Genomic DNA, 23,705 nt, shown 5'->3' with positions numbered 1-23,705 from the left:
AGTACTTGTATGTACATCAAGTCCTGGGTAGAATAAACAGAGAGTGAAGTCAAAAGTTTATGATAACAAGAGAGAGTTCTAACCAAGATTTTCCTGAGAAACAAGTAACTTTTCTAACTCTTCTCTTTATGTTCTGACAAGCTTTTGTTTTTTTTTGTGTGTGTTTTTTTTTTTTTGGTGTGGGCCTGTAATTTTAGTAGTGTCGAGAACTCCCCTTCCACATGTATACATCTGGACCTGTTCTGCGTCTCATAGTTTGAGAGAGTTGCCAAGGGCACTAAAAATTCAAATGATTTACCAAGACTTTCATCCAGTATGTCAGAGCTGAGACTTGAATTCAAAGATCCTAGCCAAAAGGCCATTCTTTCTTTCATACATTACTAATCATATTGTATTAGCATACCATAATTGTAATTTAAAATTATGATTATATTCTTACATTGATAAGTATTTTCAATTTACAAAAAGACTTATAAATGTCACTTGATCCTTTTTGGTGTGAATATCTTAGTCTCAGAAATGAAATTTACCCCTTCCTTATCTCACTAGAATCATGGGGCTTAGTGAAGCCTGGGATATAGAGACTTCCTTCATTTGTATACAGAAATGATTTAGGCAGCCTCAGATCTAGTAACTACAAAAGCCTAGACCTGACTTTGTCATTCATGAGAATATTTAAGGTTCTAAAAGGGACTTCATAATTGTGAAGCATGGGATTGTTATCACTGAATTCTCTGATTTGCCTCTGTGAACTTTTGCCAGTGTGGAGTCAGTTCCCATCATTTTTTTTTTTATCCATTTGCATTGTTCTTATTTGTTGGCCTTTTGAGTGCAAGGTACTTCCCTATTAATAAATTAATATTTGGTCAGAGCTCAATATGATCAAAGTACAACTATGATGTCTTTGAATTATGTAGTAAAAAGTGATGGTGATTGTTCAGCCATGGAGCATATGCTAGTTAAAGAAAACTGGCAAAGAGGTACAATGGTTAAAGCCTAGGTCCTGCAGTCAGGAAGTCTTGAGTTCAAATCTAGCTTCAGATACTTTTTGAGTGACCCTGAACAAGTCACTTAATCTCTGCCTCAGTTTCCTCAGTTGTAAAATGAGAAAATAATAGCTCCTACCTTCCAGGATTGTTATGAGAATTTTATATGAGATAATATTTATAAAGTGCTTAGCATAGTGCCTAGAACATAGTAAATGATTAATAAACACTTCTTCCCTTTCTTCTTTTGATTGATTTTTAGTTTTGTTCATATTGTATATAGTGTTCTCTTGATTCTGCTTTCTTCACTCTTCATCATTTCATAGTCATCTTATATTTCTCTGAATTCTATATATTCAACATTTTTATAGCACAACAGTATTTTCTTATATTTATCCAACATAATCAATAGGAGATCCATTTTGTTTCCACATTTTTGCTACCACAAAATACTGCTATAAATATTTTGTTATATATGGAACTTTTTTTTTCTGTCATTGACCTTTCCATTACTAGAACTGCCCAATCAACAGTTTAGTGCCTTTTTTCTAATAGATCAAATTATTTCCCAGGACAATTGAATCAATTTATAGATTCACAACAGTATATTAATGTGCCTATCTTCCATACACACTCTAACACTTATAGTTTCCATTTTTAAAATCATCTTTGGAAATTTGATCTTATTTCTTTGTTTTACAGATGTGGAAATCATGGCCCAAAATAATTAAGTGACTCACACAACTGGCTAGTTGGCATCATTCAGATATTATTTTATTATTGATACATTTTCTTTTTAGGTTCATGTGTTCCCAGCTACCTAACCAAGTTCTAAAGAGCATAAGCATCATTGACAGTCCTGGAATTCTTTCTGGAGAGAAACAACGTATCAGCAGAGGTAAATTGATTTATTATTACAATCATTCAATTATTTTTTTACTATATTGTCAAATATTTTTGTGTATGTTTTTCTCTCTTTATAAGATAAAGTCAGAAGAGTATGAGTGCTTTCTGAATTCTTTCCTCAATCCATAGATATAGCCACTATCAAACTAATGTTAACAAAGCTTGGTAGGAAGCCTCAAGGCTGAAACTAATAGGGAAGTCACAGACTAATCATAAAGATTCAGAGTTGCTAAATGACCTCTGGAATTCCATAAAATGATGCACTTCAAACAGCTCTGACCTCAAATAAATTTAAGGCACCTAAAATACATGGCCACTTGCTTGTTTTTTGTATTAATTGCTCACTAGACTTTAGTCTACACAGTAGAAAGCAGGCTGATGTAAGAGCAGGGTTTTCTTTTCTTTCTTCATAGGCAGAAATATTACTCGTATAACTACTACATCACAGGGAGGCAAAGGAACCTCTCTGAATTTTTTGCTTCAGAGTCCAAAATTGTAACATTAGGAATTCTGTTTTTATTCCTGGAGAATTTTTAATAATGGGGCTCAATAATATCTCTGAGTTGGATTGCACAATTCCACCTATACTCCTTGGAGGTCCCTGGAATTCTTTAAATGATGGAGTACCATTTAGTCCCAGAAAAGTAAATATAATTCTCAGGACGTCTGAGTACAGAAATTCCACTTGGCTAGCGCAAAAGATGTCATGAAAAACTTTTCAGTTATTTAAAGCAATTTCTAAGAAATCTTTTTTTTAAAAAAAAAGACTAATATGAAGGGTCAGTCCCTTTATTTTTAAGGAAATGAAATCTCTAAAGATGTATTTGCTATTTACTTTGAAATAAGCAAACTAGAAATGATACTATTGTCTCAATCATACAGTTCTTAAAATTTTGGGTCTTGAGACCTATTTACATTCTCAAATTATTGAAGTTCCCCATCACAAAGATCTTTTGTTTTATATAGTTTCCAACTATTGATACTAACTATATTAGAAATGAAAAAGCGTTATTATTTTTTCAATATTTAAACAGTTATTTAAAATTTTGAGTTACAAATTCCATCCCTTCCTCTCTCACATTCTCTATACTTCCCAATATGGCAGTTGATAGGTTATCCATGTGCAACCATGCAAAACATTTTCATATGAGTCATTTTGTTCAAGAAGAATAATAGAATAATAATAATAGAATTAAAGGAAAAAAGGAAAGAGTGAAAAAATAACATTCTTCAGTCTCCATTTAAACAGTATCCACCACTTCTCTAGAATAGATAACATTTTTCATCAAGAATCCTTTGAGATTGTCTCAGATCATTGTATTGTTGAGAGTAGCTAATTCATTCATAATTCTTCATTAAATGATATTGCTGTTACAGTGTACAATATTCTTCTGGATTTCTGTTCATTTCACTATGTATCAATTCAGGTTTTCTCAAATTACTTTGCTTGACCTTTCTTACAACACAATAATATTCCATTACAATCATATAACACAGTTTGTTTAGCCATTCCACAATTGATGATTATCCTTTTGAATTCCAATTCTTTAGCCACCACAAAAAGAACTACTATAAATATTTTTGTACAAGTAGGTCCTTATCCTCTTTTTTGGATATCTTTGGAATAGAGACCTAATGGAGATATTTTAACATTATTATTATGATAATAGTTTTAACCTTGTGAACTCCCTGAAATGACCTTGGCAATGCTAAAGGACCCCTGGAACATATTTTGAGAACCATTGGCCTAAATAAAATTGTAACCCATAGATGAGTTTTAGGACATAGCCAGCAGAGGAATTAGTTTTGCTCAATTTGTGTATGTGTATGTGTGTTTGATTGAAAAAGAAAACAATAGTCCATTAACTAAAATCCAGAGCGCTCTTAGGACCTGTACATTTTCCTTTTCACTTCACAGAGGCAATTAACTATCTTAAGACAATCAGAACATCTGTTTTAAAAATATAGGATTGACAGAATAAAGGAGGTGCACAGAGAGAAAGAAGACAAGGAAGAAAAAAAATTACAAAGTAAATATACCAAAGATAAGCAATCCCTTTCTGCTGGCATTTCAAAAATGTTGCCTTGGCTTTTCTGTTAGTCTCACTCCCACAGAACACATGGCAGTTCTTTGAGATCAGTTCTTTGTACAACACAACACTTCTGCCTGTAAGCCCCTCTGTGGTTTCCACATTGGAAGAAAACAATGCCTTTGCTTGAATTATAAAATCAGTGAACTGGAAGAGATCTTTTCCAATGCCATTCAGATCAGGCTCTAGGAATAATTGTACGGTCCCAATATAGTTTTGTCAATCCTTGTCTAATCTTTGCTGAGTTCTTTTTAAACACACAAATTTATCAAGCTGTCAGTGAGTCTTTAGCTCTGGTCTTACTGTCAAGGAATATTAGAATTTTAGAGCAGGAAAGAAGGAAGGAAAAAAATATCTATTAAGGGATTCCTATGTCCCTGGCACTATGTTCAGCACTGGCAATACAAGCACAAAGAAAGATAATCTCTGTCCCCAAGTAGCTAACATTGTAATAGAGAAAAACAACACATTAAAGGGAGTTGAAAAGGGAAGGACTGAGAGTAGGGATGGGGATCCAGTGGAGAGAGGAAGCCAGATAAAGGGATATTCCAGAGTGAGCAGTTGCTGGGATTGTAGGCTGTTACTGAGTAGAAAGTTCCAGGTGCTGAGGGCAGTTCCAGGATGAACCAACAATAGAGAAAGCATAATTTTGAAGTTTAGAAAGTCAAGGGACTATTGTGTTATGGAACAATGCAGGAGGGTAGATTCGAGTAGACTAGAGAGATTCTATGACAATGGTCAGAACATATTAGAAGAATATATCTTCAATTTTGTTTCAATTTTAATCTACCAATTTCTTTTTAGCAAAATCCAGCTTCTTGTTATCCATAGTTTCCTTGGCCTATACTGATTTTTTTCTGTTCTGTTGCTTCTCTTTCTATTTTAAGTAGTCAGTGATTGTGTAAGTGCACATATGGCAGGTGTACTTATGAACAATGATTGGTGGGGGGTTTTTTTTACATATATTTTCCTTATAATATTCATTAAAGAAAAAAGGAGCCCAATTTTTTAGTAAACTTTGAAATTGGATTCTTTCAAAGACACTTTATAATAACCTGACTCATATCCTGTGCTTATTATAGCATTGTGCAGAACAGTAGGTAACATAAAACTTTGGTGTTTTAGAAGTAGATGGCAGCAAAGATTATAACAATAGACCTATTACATTACAGTACTGCTTAGTGCAAAAGGGACTTAAAAGAGATCCATCTAGGAAAAGAATGTGTTTAGAATTTATCATTCTAAAATATATTTTATCAAAATATAGGCATTTTCAACTACAATTTCAAACAAAGAAAATATACCTTTGTGTCTATTTCATTTTAAGATACCAAGAATATTGTTTCTCTCCCTCTCCTCTCCTCTCCTCTCCTCTCCTCTCCTCTCCTCTCCTCTCCTCTCCTCTCCCTTCCTCTCCTCTCCTCTCCTCTCCCTTCCTCTCCTCTCCCTCTCCCTTCCTCTCCCTCTCCCTCTCCCCTCTCCCTCTCCCTCTCCCTCTCCCTCTCCCTCTCCCTCTCCCTCTCCCTCTCCCTCTCCCTCTCCCTCTCCCTCTCCCTCTCCCTCTCCCTCTCCCTCTCCCTCTCCCTCTCCCTCTCCCTCTCCCTCTCCCTCTCCTCTCCTCTCCTCTCCTCTCCTCTCCTCCTCTCCTCTCCTCTCCTCCTCCTCCCCTCTCCTCCCCCCTCTCCTCTCCTCCCCCTCCCTCCCCTCCTCCTCTCCTCTCCTCTCCTCTCCTCTCCTCCTCCTCTCCTCCCCCTCCCCTCTCCTCCCCCCCCTCCCCTCTCCTCTCCTCTCCTCTCCTCTCCTCTCCTCTCCTCTCCTCTCCTCTCCTCTCCTCTCCTCCTCCTCTCCTCCCCTCCCCTCTCCTCCCCCTCTCCTCTCCTCCCCCTCCCCTCCCCTCCTCCTCTCCTCTCCTCTCCTCTCCTCTCCTCCTCCTCTCCTCCCCCTCCCCTCTCCTCCCTCCTCTCCTCTCCTCCCCCCTCCCCTCCCCTCCTCCTCTCCTCCCCCCTCCCCTCCTCCTCTCCTCTCCTCTCCTCTCCTCTCCTCCCCTCCCCATCTCCTCTCCTCCTCCTCCCCTCTCCTCCCCTCCTCCTCCCCTCTCCTCTCCTCTCCTCTCCTCCCCCTCCCCTCCCCTCCTCCTCTCCTCCCCTCCCCTCCTCCTCCCCTCTCCTCCCCTCTCCTCTCCTCTCCTCTGTGTCTCTGTATGTCTGGCTGTCTTTCTCTTTATTTTTATATATTAGGCCTGACTTTCCACCATCACCACCAAGTTCTCTTAATAATCCCAGTACCTGTAAACTAAGAATCCCACAGAATAAATTGGGAATAGCTAGAAGCTTTAATTCTATAAGCAAAAAAGATCAGAGAAGTCATCCCTCTTTGGCTTTAATTGCAGCATAAGCAAATCTCTATTCTTCTGTAATGCAATGTCACTTCAGCAGTATTTATTCCTAGGGAGACAAAAAAAAAAAGAGCTGGGAGAGGGGAAATATTTTTCTTTCAGCTATCTTCTTCTCCATTACCTTTGACTCTTTCCCCTGTGAGTTGCAGGGGTGGTGAAAATCTGAAGTGAATGAGGAATATATTTTCAACTTTTAAAATTTTAGTCAATAGTATGATTTCTTTTAGTTAAATCCTAATTTTTTTTTACTAACCATGAGTTCCACAACATATACTCATTCTCTCTCTCTCTCTCTCTCTCTCCTCTCTCTCTCTCTCTCTCTCTCTCTCTCTCTCTCCTCTCTCTCTCTCTCTCTCTCTCTCTCTCTCTGTGTGTGTGTGTGTCTCTGTCTCTCTCTGTCTCTGTCTCTGTCTCTTTCATTATTTCAAGTCCCCAGTGTCTTATTGAGGAAAGGGAGTGTCTGAGAAGTATAATGGGCAGATTGAGTGTTTTATATTTTTGTTCCTGTTCATGGGATTTCTTTGAATAATAAGTATTTTCTGTTTAGGATGAAATAAAGGCTGCTCCATATGGCACATTGAGATGCCTTCATTGAGACCCTGTAATTCATATTTGGAGAAACTTAGATATGAACTATACCTAAGTTTTCTTCAAGAGTTTTTCCATGGAACTAGGAGGCGCCAAAGAGGAATAATGATCTTCTTGGGAGTGGAGGGGTTGCTGTGGAGATCAGGCCAGGATCAGATCTGGTCTGTGTAAACCCAGATTCCTCATAGAACAAGGACCACAAGTGAAAGTAGCTTTTTTCAAAGCCCAGCAGAAACTTCCCCCTAGAATTATTGCCTCTGCCAAAAATTAACTTGTATTTTCTTTGTATCTACTTATATGTATATGTATTGTTTCCTTTCAAATAGAATGTAAACTTCTTGAGAAACCTGAACTGTCTTATTTTTCTCTTTGAATAGTGCCTGGTACATAGTAGGTCCCTAATAAATGTATGTTAATTGATCAACTCTTTGATTGACCTATGTTCAGCATGTCAGTACCTCTTGTAGTTTTAAAGGCTTTATCTTAGAGGATATGGTCAAATATGATCTCTAATGAATCTTTAATGGTATCTAACAATATAAAAAAATACTATTTGTTGAATATTGAGTTAATGAGAATCTGACTACTTCCAGATTGAATGGTATGTTCCAATCTAGACTTTCTCTGTGGGCAGTATTACCATCTATAAAAATAGTAAGTTATTGCTTCTATATATTAATATGACATTAAAACTTTGAATCAGGAAGGGTTCAAGTCCCATCTTAGATTCACACTGGTTATCAGATACTGGGCCTACTGGGCTTAACCTCTCATAGTCTAAGGCATCTCTGAGATTATAATTTGTACCACAGTCTACCTAGGTAGCATTGGGGGACAAAATGTTGAACTTGAAGTCAGAAAACCTTAGGTTTCAATTCTGTCCCAGACATGTACTACTACTATAACACTAACCAGACACTTACTACTACTATAATACTACTATAATATCCACAAGGGTAGAGGGAGTAGCCTTACCAAGAAGTCTTGACACTTATGAAGTATCTAATATTACCATTATTAAAGATAAAAACAAATTTGCCATACTAGTGAGATAGATGTGCTTGTTTATTTGTACATAAACAATTAAATCTTGGTAGAATTTGATATGTTTTACTGTTGCCATTTTTCTCATGGCCCCCACATTCAGTTATGCAACCCCATATGGGACTGTGACCCATGGTTTAAGAGATTATGATGTAAAGCACTTTGCAAATCTTAAAAGACTATATTAATGCTAACCATTAGCTATAATCTGCAAGGGCAGAAGGAGTATCCACGTCTGAAAGTCCTAAAACTTATGAAGTCTCAAGTTTGAACAATAACAGCAACAAAAATCATGCTCTCAAAATTCTACTCCAGTGCCACCTTGGGTCCTAGAATGCGATAGGAGTGAAGCACATGCTCTAATAGGTCCTTCCACACTTGGAGAAGCTTTGATCGTGGGACCCAGTTGAATGAATGAATGAATGAATGAATGAATGAATGAATGAATGAATGAATGAATTGAATGCCTTTTCTCTGAGGATCAGCCTAGCTACATTCAGATAGTCCTGACAGCAGGGTGATGATCTTATTTAGCCAAAGGAGTCCAGTGAAGAGTATCTGTATGGAGTGTGGGCAAGTAAAGGCAATCGGAGATCCTAGAAGTATGCAAGATAGTGGCTTTAGTTATGTGCTAAAGTTAATGGATAATGAATAAGCAGAAGGGTAATTAGGTTATTAGCAGAGAAGACTGAGTTCTGCAGAACCAGGTAATCAGTTAGAACTTCCTTAGATAATGGATTTGAAGTGCTTCTCCCTGAGGAGGTATTTATTAAGCCTCTGATATATATAGGCACCATCCCAGGTACTTTACAAATATTTCAAGTAAAAGAGATTATAATTAGAGAATTAGATTGCTTATTTGGTGATTGCTGGAGCTTAGGGAAAGTCCCATCTTAGTCACATCTTAGATAACATCTACTTGGTTGGGTATAGATTAGTGACTATGAAGGAGGCATCCAAAATGGATAAAGTATCTATGATATGTATTATAGTATATAGAAATAGACATGGTTCTCCTGAATCTCTTTTCTGTGCCTTCAATTATCTACTTGTGCTATAAAGAACTTGTACTGATAAAAGTCCTCATATAGTAAAGTAGGTCTTGTTGTCCGAAAGACTGAACTTGATTGTTGTCAGTGAATTACTAGAGATGGTACAAGTTCTAAGTAAGATCGTGAATTAAGGGAAGTGTTTATACAGACCCAATCTTCTCTTTCTGTTCCTCTGCTGTGAAGTTCTCTGGCCTTTGTTGTCCTGTTCTTTGTCCTTTAATTCCTAGTCCCAGCAAAATGTGGCAGAAAGGAAAGTATTGCAAGTCTTTTAATTATATTTTAGTGTCATTTTCAATGTATAATTTCATTTAAACTCTTATCCCTAATTTTAGTGTTGTTTTAATTAAAAATATCAAAGAATCTTATTATATATGTGTATGTATTAACACTATTCACACATACAGACACATAGGTATATGGGTGTGTGTGCATGTATGGGTTGGTTGTTGTCCTTTATTCTTGAAGAGGACCAAAATGGCATCACTGTTAGAATTTACAGTGGGTCTGACTGGCTGATCAGACCAATGTGAGCTTAGAATGCTCTACCACACGTCAGACACAAATTGTCCATATGAACATTTGGGGTGGCTTCTCTAATTGTGTGTGTCTCACTCTGCTTTGGCCATAGAACACAGCCCTTCTCTGATGAGGGCACGCCAAGCTGTGCCAGCATCTCCCATATCATACATTAAATCCTAAAGCTCTCAAAAGAGACCTTGAGTGACCTTGCATCACTTTTTCTGACCACCCTGTGAGTGCTTGCCTGTGTGATTTCTCCATTAAGTAGTCTTTTTGGTAAGCATGCATTTGGCATTCAAACAATATGGCCAGTCCAACAGAGTTGTGCTCTCTGCAGTAAAGTTGGAATGCTTCGAGAAAGGGCCTCAGGGTCTGTCTTATTCTGCCAGGTAATCTTCAAAATCTTCCTGAGACGATTCAAATAGAAGAGATTCAGTTTGCTGGCATGGCGCTGGTACACTGGGGAATAGAGGAAAAAACCTTCCTAGTATTGAAATCATACCATGCAGCTTCTAGGAAATAGGAGAAATGCTTCTACTTCCAGGAAGGGCCCTTAAACCTATGAAGTATTTCCCCAAAGAGTATCTCAGAATAGAAGCTCTTTGAGAACAGAGATTCATTTTCATCTTTGTAGCACTTAAGAAATACTTATTAATTGATTGAGTCAATAGTGCCTAAAAAGATACATTTCGGGGGCAGCTAGGTGGCACAGTGGATAGAGCACCAGCTTTGAATTCAGGAAGACCTGAGTTCAAATTTGGTCTCAGACACTTCTTAGCTGTGTGACCCTGGGCAAGTCACTTAACCCCAGCCTCAGGGGGAAAAAAAAAAAAGATACATTTCAGTTGTAGTAGCTGGTTCACATTCTCTCCTTAGTAATCTAATCTTGTCTAACAACTTGGTCATTCATGAAGTGCTTCTTTTTAAACTGTTCCTTCTTGGAGGTGGTGAGTCTGGCCATGTAACTGAAAAAAGATCCTGTAAAACCTAGGGCACATCTAATCATGAAGATTTCTATTGGTAGTTTTAAGAAAATAGCAGAAAAATATAATTTAAAGAACTTCTTTGAAAAGTAGGGTAAATTCAGTAGATAGTTCTTTCTCTATATTATTTTTATATAATTTAAAAATAATTTTATACCAAATATTACAATTGTTTTGTGACTAAGACCTATGGTTTCCTTGGTGCAGATAATTCCTAATGCTAAAACTTTTACCAATGCAAATTATTCCTTATATCTAATGTTTAATTTTGGAATACCTTGGATATTAACTGATTAAATCATTTGCCCAGTATCTCTCAGTTAGTATGTGCTTAAAGACAGAATTTGAACCCAAGTTTTTATGATTCTGTTACATATGTCTCCTGTGTCTCTATCTTTATTGTTCATTCAATGATCCAAGAAAATATCCCAAAGGACTTAATCATGAAAACAATTATTTTCACATTTACATCGGTGAAATAAAATGTTAAACTATAAATGTGTTATTATTGTTGTTGTTATATCATTATACACTTATAATAATCATTTACAATAAAATTGAGAGTAAAAAGTAAAAAAAAAAAAGAAAAGAAAAGAAAAGTAGGGTAAAATTGAACCACAGAGTTATGAAAGATTGGCATATTGGAAATGAAAGAATTTGCTTTTGTACCTTTTAATGGTCAGGATATAGTCAGCAAAATTATTATTCAGAAATATATTTGATAAAATTAATGCAAGAAAAGATCCTTTCAAAGCAAGAGATACAGGCTGCTGGTTCAGAAAATGGTCTTGGAAATGGCTCAGGAAACTGTGGGTCATGAAGGAAATACTGAAGGTGTAGAAAACACTTTGGGCATGGTGACAGCAAAGGCAGTTATGGAGGTAGAGGTGGTGGATATAATGGATTTCATGGAGATGGTGACAGCTTTAGAGGTAGTCTTGGCTAAGTAGGTAGAGAGGGATTATTATGGTAGTGGTAATGGTGGATCAGGATACCAGAAACCAAGGTGGTGAATATAAAACTGGTAGTGATAATGGCAGAGGGAAGATGAGATGATCACAATGAAGGAGGAAATTTTGGTGTAGCAACTATGTAGTAATACTGGGAAAGATAATGATTTTCAAAATTGTACTGAGCAATATTAAATTATGGACCCATAGAAAAAGGAAGTTTTGATGGAATGAGCTCATACATTCTTAGGGTGGTTATGGTAACCATCAATCAGAAGCTCTTAGCAGAAGAGAAGGAGTTAATAAGAAATCTGCAGGTTACTTTGAGATAGTTGTGAAGTCATATATTCAAATATATTATTAAAGGAGTTGTAAAAATCAGCCACAGAAGGAATGAAAATCCATAGTGAGAAAAGTTACTGCAGTTTAAGTAGAAAATCGTTCTTGTTCAAGACTGTTATAGCTATAGTTAGCATGAAGTTCGCAGGTAGTATCAATTAAGTTCACATTCGTGAATGTTTAAGACATTAAACATATTGTAGTTTGTCTTTTTCTTTTCGTAATATTAGGTATGTTGTCCTGTAAACTGTGGCAGTAGTACCAGGAATATAAAATTAAGGAATGTTTCTTTTCCCCAAAAATAAATAAATACATTATTTTCTCCTTCTTTAAAATTTTTATTTTTAAAGCTTCTTTCCTCCTTCTGTTCCAGGTAGAGATGGAAAACAGTCAGGATTATTGTCTTTTAAATAACTGGAGAGAAAAACTAAAGATTAAAATATTTTCTCAGTTATTTTTCTTTTCCAGACTGAATACTTATGCGATATAGGAAAAGAATTAATGTTCCTATTTAATAGCAATATTTGTACTGTTGTATTTGTTGTAAAACATGGTACAGGACGTCTCAATATGAGATGACCTCTACTGTTTAAAATGTCTCTTAATACTCTCCTCCCATGAATCAAATCTTAGAATTGGTATCAAGTAATTAACAGTGTACCCTCTTAAATATGAATTTAAAATCTTTCTCAGATTCTGCTATTCTCCAATTCAGCAAGCATTTATGAAGTGGTTACTATGCTTATCACTGGCAACAAGGACAAAAATATAACATTCTTCCCTCAAAGAGTTTATGATTTACAGGAAAAACATACACATAAAATAGGTATGTGTGTGAAATATATACACATACACATATACACACACAAAATAAATACAATGTAATTTCAGGAAAGTCTATATTTATGACTTTTTATGGCTGCCTAAAAAAATGATACAAATAGAGTATTCTTTTAAGCAGTTTCCAGGATCAACCAAGCCATGTCTTTAGGAGTTTTATGAGTAAAAAAGCCCAGGTAATTGGTGTGGGAATATTTTAAATTGCTCCTTCATTTGGTTGTCTGTGATTTCTTCCTTCCCATCTTGGGCAGCCTTCAACTCAAGAGTTTTCTTAGTTTCTTTATGATTATCAGTAGGTCCTCAGGAACAGAAATAAAATACACAACTACATTTTTTTTTGTTTAATTATTAATCTATGACTTCATTGGCTACTTCCTGTTTGTAACATTCCATAAATAAAGACTGGGATTTTTTTGTCTTTCTTAAACTTCTAATAAGAGGGACATGACTATCCAAATATTCAATAATAGCAAAAAGTTGCAGTTTACAAAGTATTTTTCATTTAGCAGTTGTGAGGTAAGCAGTGACTAAGTGGCATGCCCCTGTCACAAAGCTAGTAATCTGAACCAAGATGGGAATCATTGTTTTCTGACGTACAATTTAAGTCTTTTCCCCCTATAGCAAGCAGCCTTATCAAGAACTTTTTATAATATCAATAATGTTGTCCAAATTGTCAGAAGTCTAATATCCAGTAGAACTTTATTTCTCTCTTATGATGGATGCATTTCAGTGAAAGAGGTCAATGAGTGAAATTTGGAACATTAAATGTTTTCTCTGTGTCTCTGTCAAAAACAGACAAGTTTCTCTTGTCTCTCTCTCTCCTTTTCATCTTCTTTCTCTTCCTCCCCGTTTATCTAAAAGATAATTTTATTAAAAGAAAGTTGTGAATGAGATGGAAGTTTGTATCTTTAAATGGGATTGTAAGAGAATACAGTGTCCATCCTAATTTTCTTTTCCTGGATAATTTAGTTTGATGCTAATTCTATACACTATTAGTATCAATTTGCATTAAAAAAAAAACCTGTCTGCCATAATGCAAAACCTTTGAGGGCTTAGTTTTTAATATGTCATAACATCATAGATTTAGGGCTAGTTGGGGTCATCCGATCCAGCCCTAGTTTACAAATGAGGAAAGGTCATTTAGGTCATAAGAGGAAGAGTCAAGATTTGCACCCAAGTCATTTGACTGCAATCTAGCACACAATATTTTGTACCACACTCTCTAGCATGTGCTTAGAGTTTTCCTTAGACAACTTGCCTATATCTTCTCTGTGGTTCTTGATATAATGCTAGTGTCTTTGTTAAGATATTTGAAAAAAGAGGAACATCTGAAAAATTAAGATGATCTTTTCAGAATCTAAGAAGCAAATGCAGTAGATAAGGTCCTGCACAAGACTAGTCTTGTGCTCATGCTTTCCCTTAAATTACCAAAAGTGTCAACCATACATTAAATATTGAATTATTTAAAAAAGAAATATCAAATAACAAATATTATTACTAAACATTTTTATGATGTGTCATAGGGTTATTAATTTTGAGCTTATGGGAACTTAGAGGTCATCTAATCTAAGACCCTTACTTCATAGATGAGAAAACTGAGATCCTAAGAGGCTGAGTAGCTTAAGTCACACCAGTAGTAAGTGTCAAATCGAGGATTTGAAGTCTGGTTCTCTAATTGCAACTTCATGCCCTTTCTAGTATTCCTGTGGTTTTCAAAGGGAATTTTAGATTTAGTATTAGAAAAGTCCTAGACCAGTTGGAGAATAGCTGAATAAGTTATATTATATGAATGTTAAGGAATATTATTGTTCTATAAGAAATGACAGCAGGATGATTTCAGAAAGGGCTGACGAGACCTGATGCTAAGTGAAATGAGCAGAACCAGAAAATTATTGTACACAACAATATCAATATTATATGATTATCAATTCTGATGGACGTGGCTCTCTTCAACAAGAAGGTGATTCAGGCCAATTCCAGTGGTCGTCTGATGAAGAGAGCTATCTACACCCAGAGAGAGAACTGTGGGGACTGAGTATAGACCACAACATAGTATTTTCACTTTATTTGTGGTTGTTTGCTTGCATTTTGTTTTCTTTCTCATTTTTTTTCCTTTTTGATCTGATTTTTCTTGTGCAGCATGATATTTGTAGAAATATATATAGAAGAATTGCACACATTTAACATATATTGAATCACTTACTGCCTAGGTGAGGGAGTGGAGGGAAAGGGAAAGAAAAAATTTAGAACCCAAGATTTTGTAAGGATCAATGTTGAAAATTATTCACGTATATATTTTGAAAATGAAAAGCCCTTAGAGGTCAACTGATCTTAACCCTTCACTTTATAAAAGAAGAAACTTTGGCCCAGTGAAGTGACTTATCCATAGTCATATGGAGTATAAATGGCAGAACTGGCATTTAGCCCCTGGTCCTGACTCCAAAAAATCCACTGTTTTGCAGCCTTCAACTGACTGACAATAATTGTAACATAACAGTACCTCTTAGTGCTCTAAGATTTCTTTGACACTGAAAATAGAAGCAGCACTAAGTCTCTTCATAATATTTTAAATGATTATAAAGAAAACACTTATGTGAGATTGGGCAAGTCACTTAACACCGTGTGTCCAGACAATTCTCTCTGAGGATAAGCTGCAAAAGAGTTACTAATCTACATTAGTAAAGGGATTTTCCTTACTGGGAGTTCCCTGCATGAGCAAATATGGTATGAGGTTTGAAGATTTTCCTCAAAAAAGGCAGACCTTGGTGTTAGGAGAGATAGCAAATAGAAAGAAATGGGCAGTGTCCTATGCATGTCAAAGACAAATGCAGCATAGACATGAGCCAGTGCATGAGCAAGGTCAAGCTAGAGAATCCTTACTTTGAAATGAGATTCGGTGGCAATAGCATGTGCCCTCAACAGAGACAGTTACAAGAGTGTGATAAAGATGTGCTGGCGGTATGCAGCTGATCCCTGCTACTCAGGGCGACTGAACCTGCCAGATCCTTGAGGTCAGGGGTTCTAGGCTACAGTTGTGCTTTAGCCATTCAGATGACCATGCTAAGTCCAGCACAAACCCCACCCTCACAAATGGAGGGCTAGCAAGCCATCTCAAGAAGGGAGACCTGGGCCAAGCTGGAAAAGCTGCACATGTTCAAGCTTCCCTACTGATCAGTGCCCTATGAATGGCTGCAATGCTTTCAGCCTGTATGAGACCCAGTCTCCAAAAAAAAAAAAAAAAAGTGCGATACCAGTGTTCTGCCCTCATGCAGGAAATCCTGGTTTCCTTTTGTTCCGGAAAGATTGCTGACAAACAATTCATGATGCCTCTCCAGCTGGTACCAAAGGAAATCCTAAATCACAAAAGTTGTCGTTTCTGTCCTTAAGGTGATCTCTTTCTTCACTGAGGTTCAAAATGTCAGATAGCAGCTACTTGCTGTCCATTTGAGTATCATTTAACATTTTAAAGACATGATTTTTCATGGCATCAGACTTTACTTAAACTGACAGAAGCAGTAAGCTATAGAAGCTAGCATATTTGCCTTAGAGTCAGAGAAAATTTGATTCAAATCTTATCTCTGGCCCTAGTAATTATTTGACCACGGGCAACTCATGTACCATCTCTGAGATTCATCATCTTTGAAATAGAGGGAATTCCTTTAGCACTTACCTTCCAGGGTCGTTGGAAGGCACAAATGAGATCATGTGATACAATTTTGCTATGTAAATGTCCATTTTTATTATCAACTTGAAAATAAAAAAATAAACCTAGAACTTTTAGAAATTATTAAATCCTTTAGGGGGTGCCATAGTAGATAAAGTGCCCAATTTAGAGACTGAATTGAGTTTGAATCCTGCCTTAGATCTTAAAAGTTGGGTGATTCTGAATGAGTAACTTAATCTCTCTCAACTGTAGTTTCCTCATCTGCAAAATGGGGGTAGCACCAGACAGGAATATGCTGAATCAAATCTAAATAAGTAATATATGCCAGATGCTTTTGGAAAACATTTTGCAAACCTTAAAATACTACATAAGTATTGGTGATTATTGCTATGCTATTATTTCCATTCTAGGAGAGTTTGTTACCCAGTTAAAAAACCTGTCTGCTCTTCAACAATGCTTTGTGCTAAAGTGATAAAAATAAGAATGAATAAAAAACAGTTCCTGACCTCAAGGGATTTACATTCTTTTTAGTTAACTTTTTTTTTTAAGTTTTCACTATGACCACAGCACATTTCTAGATATTTTGATATTAATGTATTGGGGGAAGAGGAAAATTTTTTTTGGTCCTTATGAAGCTTATATTCTAGAACAGACTGATAAACCCTTGTGCTCCTACACCAGTACAATAAATTGAGCAACCAGTCAGATGCATGTAACAGCGATGGTTTATTCATTAGTGAAGCTTGAAGACCAAGTTAAATTTTCATTTGATGTTTATAAAACTTTCAAGCATTAAAATGCCTTGTGCATAAAGCCAGAATGGGGGTGAGGGTCTAGGTACTTTGCTTCAGAGTCCTGAATTTAGAGGGCTGCTGATATAGTCCTACACTTTAGAAATGACTGATTTTATTATGTAGTTAATGAGATTAATTTGTAAAATTAGGAAATTTCCTCAGGCTGGTCCATGCCTCTCTTCTCCTTTGTGTTAATCATTTTTTTGTTGTAAATATTTCTAAAATCTTTTTTTTTTTTTTTTTTTTTTTGCTTTTTTAAGGAAGAAATTTGGAAGTAACTAAGAGTTATCATGTATCATAATGCAATTTTCTACTTTTAGACTTTCTGTCCCTTTTTAAGTATCAAGCCTAAACTAGGTTGGTAACAGGGACAGCCAGCCCTGGAGTGAGGAGGTGCTGAATTCAAATGTGACCTCAGATACTTATTAGTTGTATAACCCTGGGCAAGTCATTCAATCGCCTCCAAAAAAATTTAATAAACTAGGATGGTGGCTCTGAGAATTTCTTGGATGGGTTTGCTGTGAAAGCTAGTCAAGAGGTGGAAAGAAAGTAATAATGGAGTCAGAGATCATGAGGAATTTTAAAGCATTACTAACTAAGAGTAACAGCAAAATAGGAAAGTCATCAAGAAAAACAGGTTTTTGGGGAAAGTTGACAGGTTCAGTTCAAACTTCTGGTTGTGTGAATTCCCTTCAGGGTGGAAGAGACCTACTGTAAGTGCTTTGGAATGTAGGTCAAGCTTGTAGAAGAAAGATTAGAACCAGTTAACCATCTAAAAGGCTTAGTATAGAAACTGGAGAAAGTCCATGGGCTTTGGCTATCATGAACTCTTCCCTCCTTCTTTCCCTCCCTCCTTCCTTCCTTCCTCTCTCTCTCTCTCTCTCTCTCTCTCTCTCTCTCTCTCTCTCTCTCTCTCTCTCTCTCTCTCTCTCTCTCTCTCTCTCTCTCTCTCTCTCTCTCTCTCTCCCTCTCTCCCCCCTCCCTCTCTCCCTCCCCCTATCCTTCTCTCCCTCTCTCTCTCCTTCTCTCTTCCTTTCTTCTGTCTCTCTCTTTACCTCTCTCCCTTCCCTCCCTCCTTTTTCTCCCTACCCTCTCTTTACCTCTCCCTCCTTTCCTTTTTTCTTTCCCTTCTCCTCTATCATTTCTCTTTCCTATATGTGTGTGTGTGTGTGTGTGTGTGTACACATAAAACAGGAAGAAGAATCATTAAAACAGAGAAGGCTTAGCAGTGAAGTGGGAAGACAGGAAACAAAGCAAAGATGTATCAATAAGGGGATAGATAATATCAGATTCAAGAAAGAAGCTGAGGAAAATATGGATTGAGAAAAGATGATGAAGATTTGGGAATTGTCAGTTTTTTTAGGTGACAGTTTCAGTAGAATTGTTGGAATGGAAACTACAGGATATTGAATTGTGAAGCAGTATTAGAAGTATAAGGGGGAAAAGAAACAGACAGGAATGTAAAAAGGTAGCAAGGTCAAGGGAAAGTTTTTCTAAGATAAGAGGAAATCTAAGCATTTCTTAGAGAAAGGAGAAGGAACCAACTAACTAGAAGAAATTGAAGATAAAAAATAGGAGAGTTGATAATTGATGGAGAAGTTTAAAGAGAGGGGACTCAAGGACAATGTTGGAGAGCATATCTTTGCCAAAAAGGAAGGACACCTCTTCCTTTGAAATCTGATGAAAAGCTTTTTTTGTTGCTTACTTGTTTTTTGTTTTCTCTCTCATTTTTTTTCCTTGTTGATCTGGCTTTTCTTGTGTACCACGATAAGTGTGGAAATATGAATAGAATTACACATGTTTACCATATATTGGCTTACTTGCTGTGTAAGGGAGAGAGTTGGGAAGGGAAGGAGGGAAAAAAAATTGAAACACAAGGTTTTGTAGAGGTGAATGTTGAAAACTATATATATATATATATATATATATATATATATATATATATTTTGAAAATAAAAGGTTTAAAAAGTAGGATGAAAGAATGCATAATATAAAGAATATGTATGTGGAAAAGTCCAGACCATAAATTTCAAGGAGAAATGTTAGAAAGAAAAAATTTCTTTCCCTTTGTTTTTAATTTAAATTTTAAGGATATCTTTTGATTTTACATTACTTTCACTTATTATAACACTGCCTCTTCCCAGAGAGCTGTTACTTTTTTTTTAAAGAGAGGGGAAAAAAACTTTAGCAATACTGACCCATACCTTAACTAAGTTCAACATCATGTTTGGTGTTTCACACTTATCATTCCTCACTATTACAAAGGGAAGAGGGGAGTTCATCCCTTTCTTATTTCCTGGTAGTGGAACCAACTAGTTTTAAGACTATAAATGGACCATCAGAAGCATATAATCTAACCTATACCTCAAAAATCCCTTCTAAACAAATAGTCCATCCAGTTTTTATTTGTAGAGGTGAATCTTCTGTCACTTATGAACAATCATTATCCTCCATGGACCTCAATTTCCTCATCTGTAAAATTAGGGGAGATGGACCAAATGGCCTTTGAAATTCCTTCCAGCTCTGCATCTATCATTCCATGACTTCTACTGAGGGAGAATCGACATTTTCTAAACCCAACTTTGGGATGGATCTAATTGTTAGAAAATATTTCTTTACACTTACCTAGAATGTCTACTCCTCCAGTTTTTCTAGACTCAGTTTCATCTTTTCCCAGTATTCACTGTAAATGAAAATAGCTGTGTGTAAGAAAGACAGACCAAGAAGAGAAAGACAAACTGACAGATCACTGGAAGAGAAGGCAGACAAAGCAAGGTTTGGGGAGGGGGAAGAAGAGAGAAGACTGTAGATAAGAATAATTATTTTGATTTTAGCTGTTGTCCAAAATAATTTTAAAATGATATATCATATATAACTCACATTTACAGCTTTTAAGGTTTGTGAAGTCTTTTTAGATTTGCAAAGCACAATTCCATGAATCAAACATTACTGTTCCCATGTTACTAAGTGAGGAAGCTGAGGTTCTGAGAAGTTGATATAAGTTCTTTTCAAATAGGTATTGTTTTATTTGTTTATATTTTTATCTATAACACTTAGCACATTATAAGTGGTTTCTAATGCTTGTTAGTGACTTGCCATGATCATTCAGCTGTTCTAAGTGTATAAAGTAGGATTCAGATCTGGATCTCATATCTTCTAAATCCAGCATACTCTATAAGTTATATAAGTTGCCTCGTGTTTAAAAGGAGCAATAGGGTAGGACAGTAAAGAAGTTAGAAATTATTTCAAAAATTAGGCCCCTAATTAATCTCAGTCTTAGCTTGACTTTTTTTTTTTTTCACATTTGGAACTCAGTGACCTAAAGAGCATTGTCTTTCTGCCCTTCTGAACCAAACACAAGATGACAAGTATTGTTGTTTTCCAGGAGTTTGAAGGGTTGCTTGGCCATGTGGCACTTAGGTGGAGTCTGGAAATTGTTGGCAACTCGCCTTGAAAAATTTGAGAAATACAGTTGCCAGACTTACTCTATCTGATTAATAGATTGTATTGCATGTAAAATTCTTGTCTGTGGTATACAAAGCCCCTTAAGAGAGGTGAGGAATGGCTATTGTTCCCATTTATATGATACTAGATTCCTGAATTTGGTAACCAAACTCTTGTTAAAAGGTAAGGTCACAAATAACTAGTAATGTCTGTCAGTAGAAAGTTGAATGGAATTTCATCAAAAAATTAAATTAAGGTAATTTATATTCTCCTAGGATATGAAAGGTCTGTTCTCTCCCTCCTCCTTATACTAAATCCATCCAGTTTGGCCAAGAATGACTACATTTGGCTTCAAAAGATCAACTGTGTATAGGATAGAGGGGCTGGGGTAGTACTGAGCAGATAAGAGATAAAGTATATTCAGTTCAATGCAGCAGCTTTTATAATCCTAGCCTTAACTTTGCATGGCAACTTAGAAGTCATTAATCCAACCAACCCCCTCATTTTCCTCAGTTTCCCAGCAAAGTACAGTGACTCATTCAATTAGTAAAAAATACCCCTGGGATTCAAATTCTGTTTCTCCTAAATTCACTCTATTTTTGTATTGACTGCATATTAGACACTTTGCTAGGTACTGAGGAAAACTAAAACCAAAAACCAGGATAGTCCTTTTCCTCAAGAAGCTGAGCTTCTCTTGAGAGAATACAGAGCACAAAGGTCAATAATTACACACAATTCAAGGTAGAAAGGAGACAGCTCAAAGTTAGGAAACCACATTCTCCTAACAAAGCAGTGACATACAAAAAAGAAAACCTAATCATTTAAAAACCTAAATCAGTTTAATAACTAATAAAACATTTTTCTCATCCCAGTTAATCATTTGTCATAGACTTTAAAGTACTTTGAACTGAAATGTTCTTTACAATGAGATTGGCACTGCAAGTGATCAGTGCTTGAGCTGTTCAATTTAGTCATTCAAGAAGAACATAAGCCGAATTCTGTTCACCGAGCATTTAGCCTTTTGCTCCAGGAGTTACAGATTCTTTATTAGTAAACATTTCTAGAGCCATTCTAGGGCTGTGTAGTAAAAAGGGCAATGAACTGGGAGTCAAGCTGAAAACTTGCTTTTGTATTCTGACTCTGACATTTACAATTGAGACATCAGGTCAAACTACTTGATTTTACTGAAAATTATTTTCCTCATCTATAAAATGGGTCTAATTATATTCATGTACTCTACCTTGCTGAGTGATTATGAAGAAGGTGATTTATAAAACCTTAAAGCATTGTAAAAAAGATACTATGCAACATTACTATCTTCTCTGCTGTCAGTTCTTTTGCAGTACTTTCTGTTTGCTAATTTTTTAAAATTTTATTAATGAGGAATAGGATAATATTAAACTCAAAGTGTCCCTTTTATCAGGTCATAGAATCAGAAAGCCAGTCATAAGTCTGAAAGACAATTAATTTTTTTTTTCTTTTTGCTGAGGTAATTGGGGTGAAATGACTTACCCAGGGTCACAGAACTAGGAAGTGTTAAGTGTCTGAGATCATATTTGAACTCAGGTCCTCCTGACTTCAGGGCTGATTCTCTATCCACTGTGTCACCTGACTGCCCCGATAATTTAATTTCAACCACTGTCTTTTGATGCATGATAACTTGCCTGGGCCCAGTCCCTTAACCTCTAAGTGGCAAATTCCCTAATATTATAAATTACAGAGTCATTATTGACATGAATTCTTTAGGAATTCCTTATGCCAGAATCACAATGAAATCACAAGTCCAGACCAAAACAAGTCAACAAAACAGAATATTTTGGTGGGCTAAACTATAAAGCAAAACCCCTTTTCACTTTTAGTACCGTTATTTATAAAATTAAAATGTAATGATATTTTCTGTTGCTTTTATTTGTATTCCCATCCATTTCTGGACCTGAGAGGGACATCAAGAGGTCATCACATTCATTTGCCAGGGCATTATTTATATAACATCCTCATGAGATAGGGAGGGACAGGTTATGATGACGAAGTTGTTTATTTTGTGAGGACATAAACACAGAAAAATAAAATTATAGTGTCTTAGATCAAATCCCAAAGACATGACAGGAGACGGAATAAAATTAACATGAACACTATCCTCTCCAGGGTCAGCCCTTTGTTTGTGGATTCCATAGAATGCCTCTTCATCATTGGTAAAATATGGCAGGATGTTTCTAAACAGGAGCTTTATGGTAGCCAGTATTGAAATTTATCAGAGGAACAGTACATTTAAAAATTTTTGAAAATTTCAATTTAATTCAGCGTGTTATTTATTAAATGTTTACTATATGTCAGACACTGTTCTAAGGTACTCTCCATTAATGAGTATGGTGGAGGGGAGCCATGAACATAGGGGGGAAAATGTCAAGAAAATAATTTCAAGTGAGCATTTAGGTGGTACAGTGGATAAAGTGTCTGGTCTGGAGTCAGGAAGACCTGAGTTCAAAATGGGCCTCAGAGCTGTTTGACCCTGGCAATTCACTAAATCCTGTTTGCCTCAGTTTCCTCATCTGTAAAATGAGCAGAAAAGGAAATGACAAATCACTCCAATATCTTTGCCAAGTGGGGTTGTGAAGAATCAGCCATAACCAAAACAATTGAATAGCAATTTCAGATGGGGAAAATAAAGGTAAAGAAAGAAATCCAACAACTTGGGAATTACGGTGAGGAGAGGGAGCATCAGGAAAGGCTTCATGTGGGGCTTAGGTTGAGTCTTGAAGGGAGTTATGAATTCCAAGAGGGAGAGAGCATCATAAACATGGGACAGCTTTCTTCACATTCAGATTAAAAAATAATAAACTTAAGCACAAATATGAAAGCAAATAAATTTCTTCTCTAAACATCCCTTACTTGGGAGTTAGTTACACTCAAGGGTGTGCTAGAGTCAGCTCCTAATTATTAAATATTTGTGTGAAATCCACACCTCAGAAATGCTATTGACTTATTGCTTTGTTTAGTGTCTAGAAAGTGATTTAGAAAAACGTTAATGACGCAGATTACATTTAAAAGATATTTTTCTTTCCCACGAGCCAGTTGTTAAACATTTTACTAGCACATAATTGGATACAATCT

At 36.2% G+C, this 23,705-nt stretch overlaps 1 protein-coding gene across 1 annotated transcript in view; it reads left to right on the top strand.

The window, feature by feature from the left end:
- The window catches only part of EHD4 (EH domain containing 4), a 94,029-nt gene that overhangs the window by 34,621 nt on the left and 35,703 nt on the right, over positions 1-23,705 (top strand). Inside the window, exon 3 of the mRNA XM_074289364.1 lies at positions 1,787-1,884. Within this exon, the coding sequence (XP_074145465.1) occupies positions 1,787-1,884 (98 nt within the window). The remainder of the gene's footprint in view (positions 1-1,786; positions 1,885-23,705) is intronic.

This window comes from Sminthopsis crassicaudata, chromosome 2 (assembly GCF_048593235.1).
Source record: "Sminthopsis crassicaudata isolate SCR6 chromosome 2, ASM4859323v1, whole genome shotgun sequence".
In the NCBI taxonomy this organism is placed as follows: domain Eukaryota; kingdom Metazoa; phylum Chordata; class Mammalia; order Dasyuromorphia; family Dasyuridae; genus Sminthopsis; species Sminthopsis crassicaudata.
Note: the sequence above shows the minus strand (reverse complement) of the source record. Positions and strands in the feature narration are given on the sequence as shown.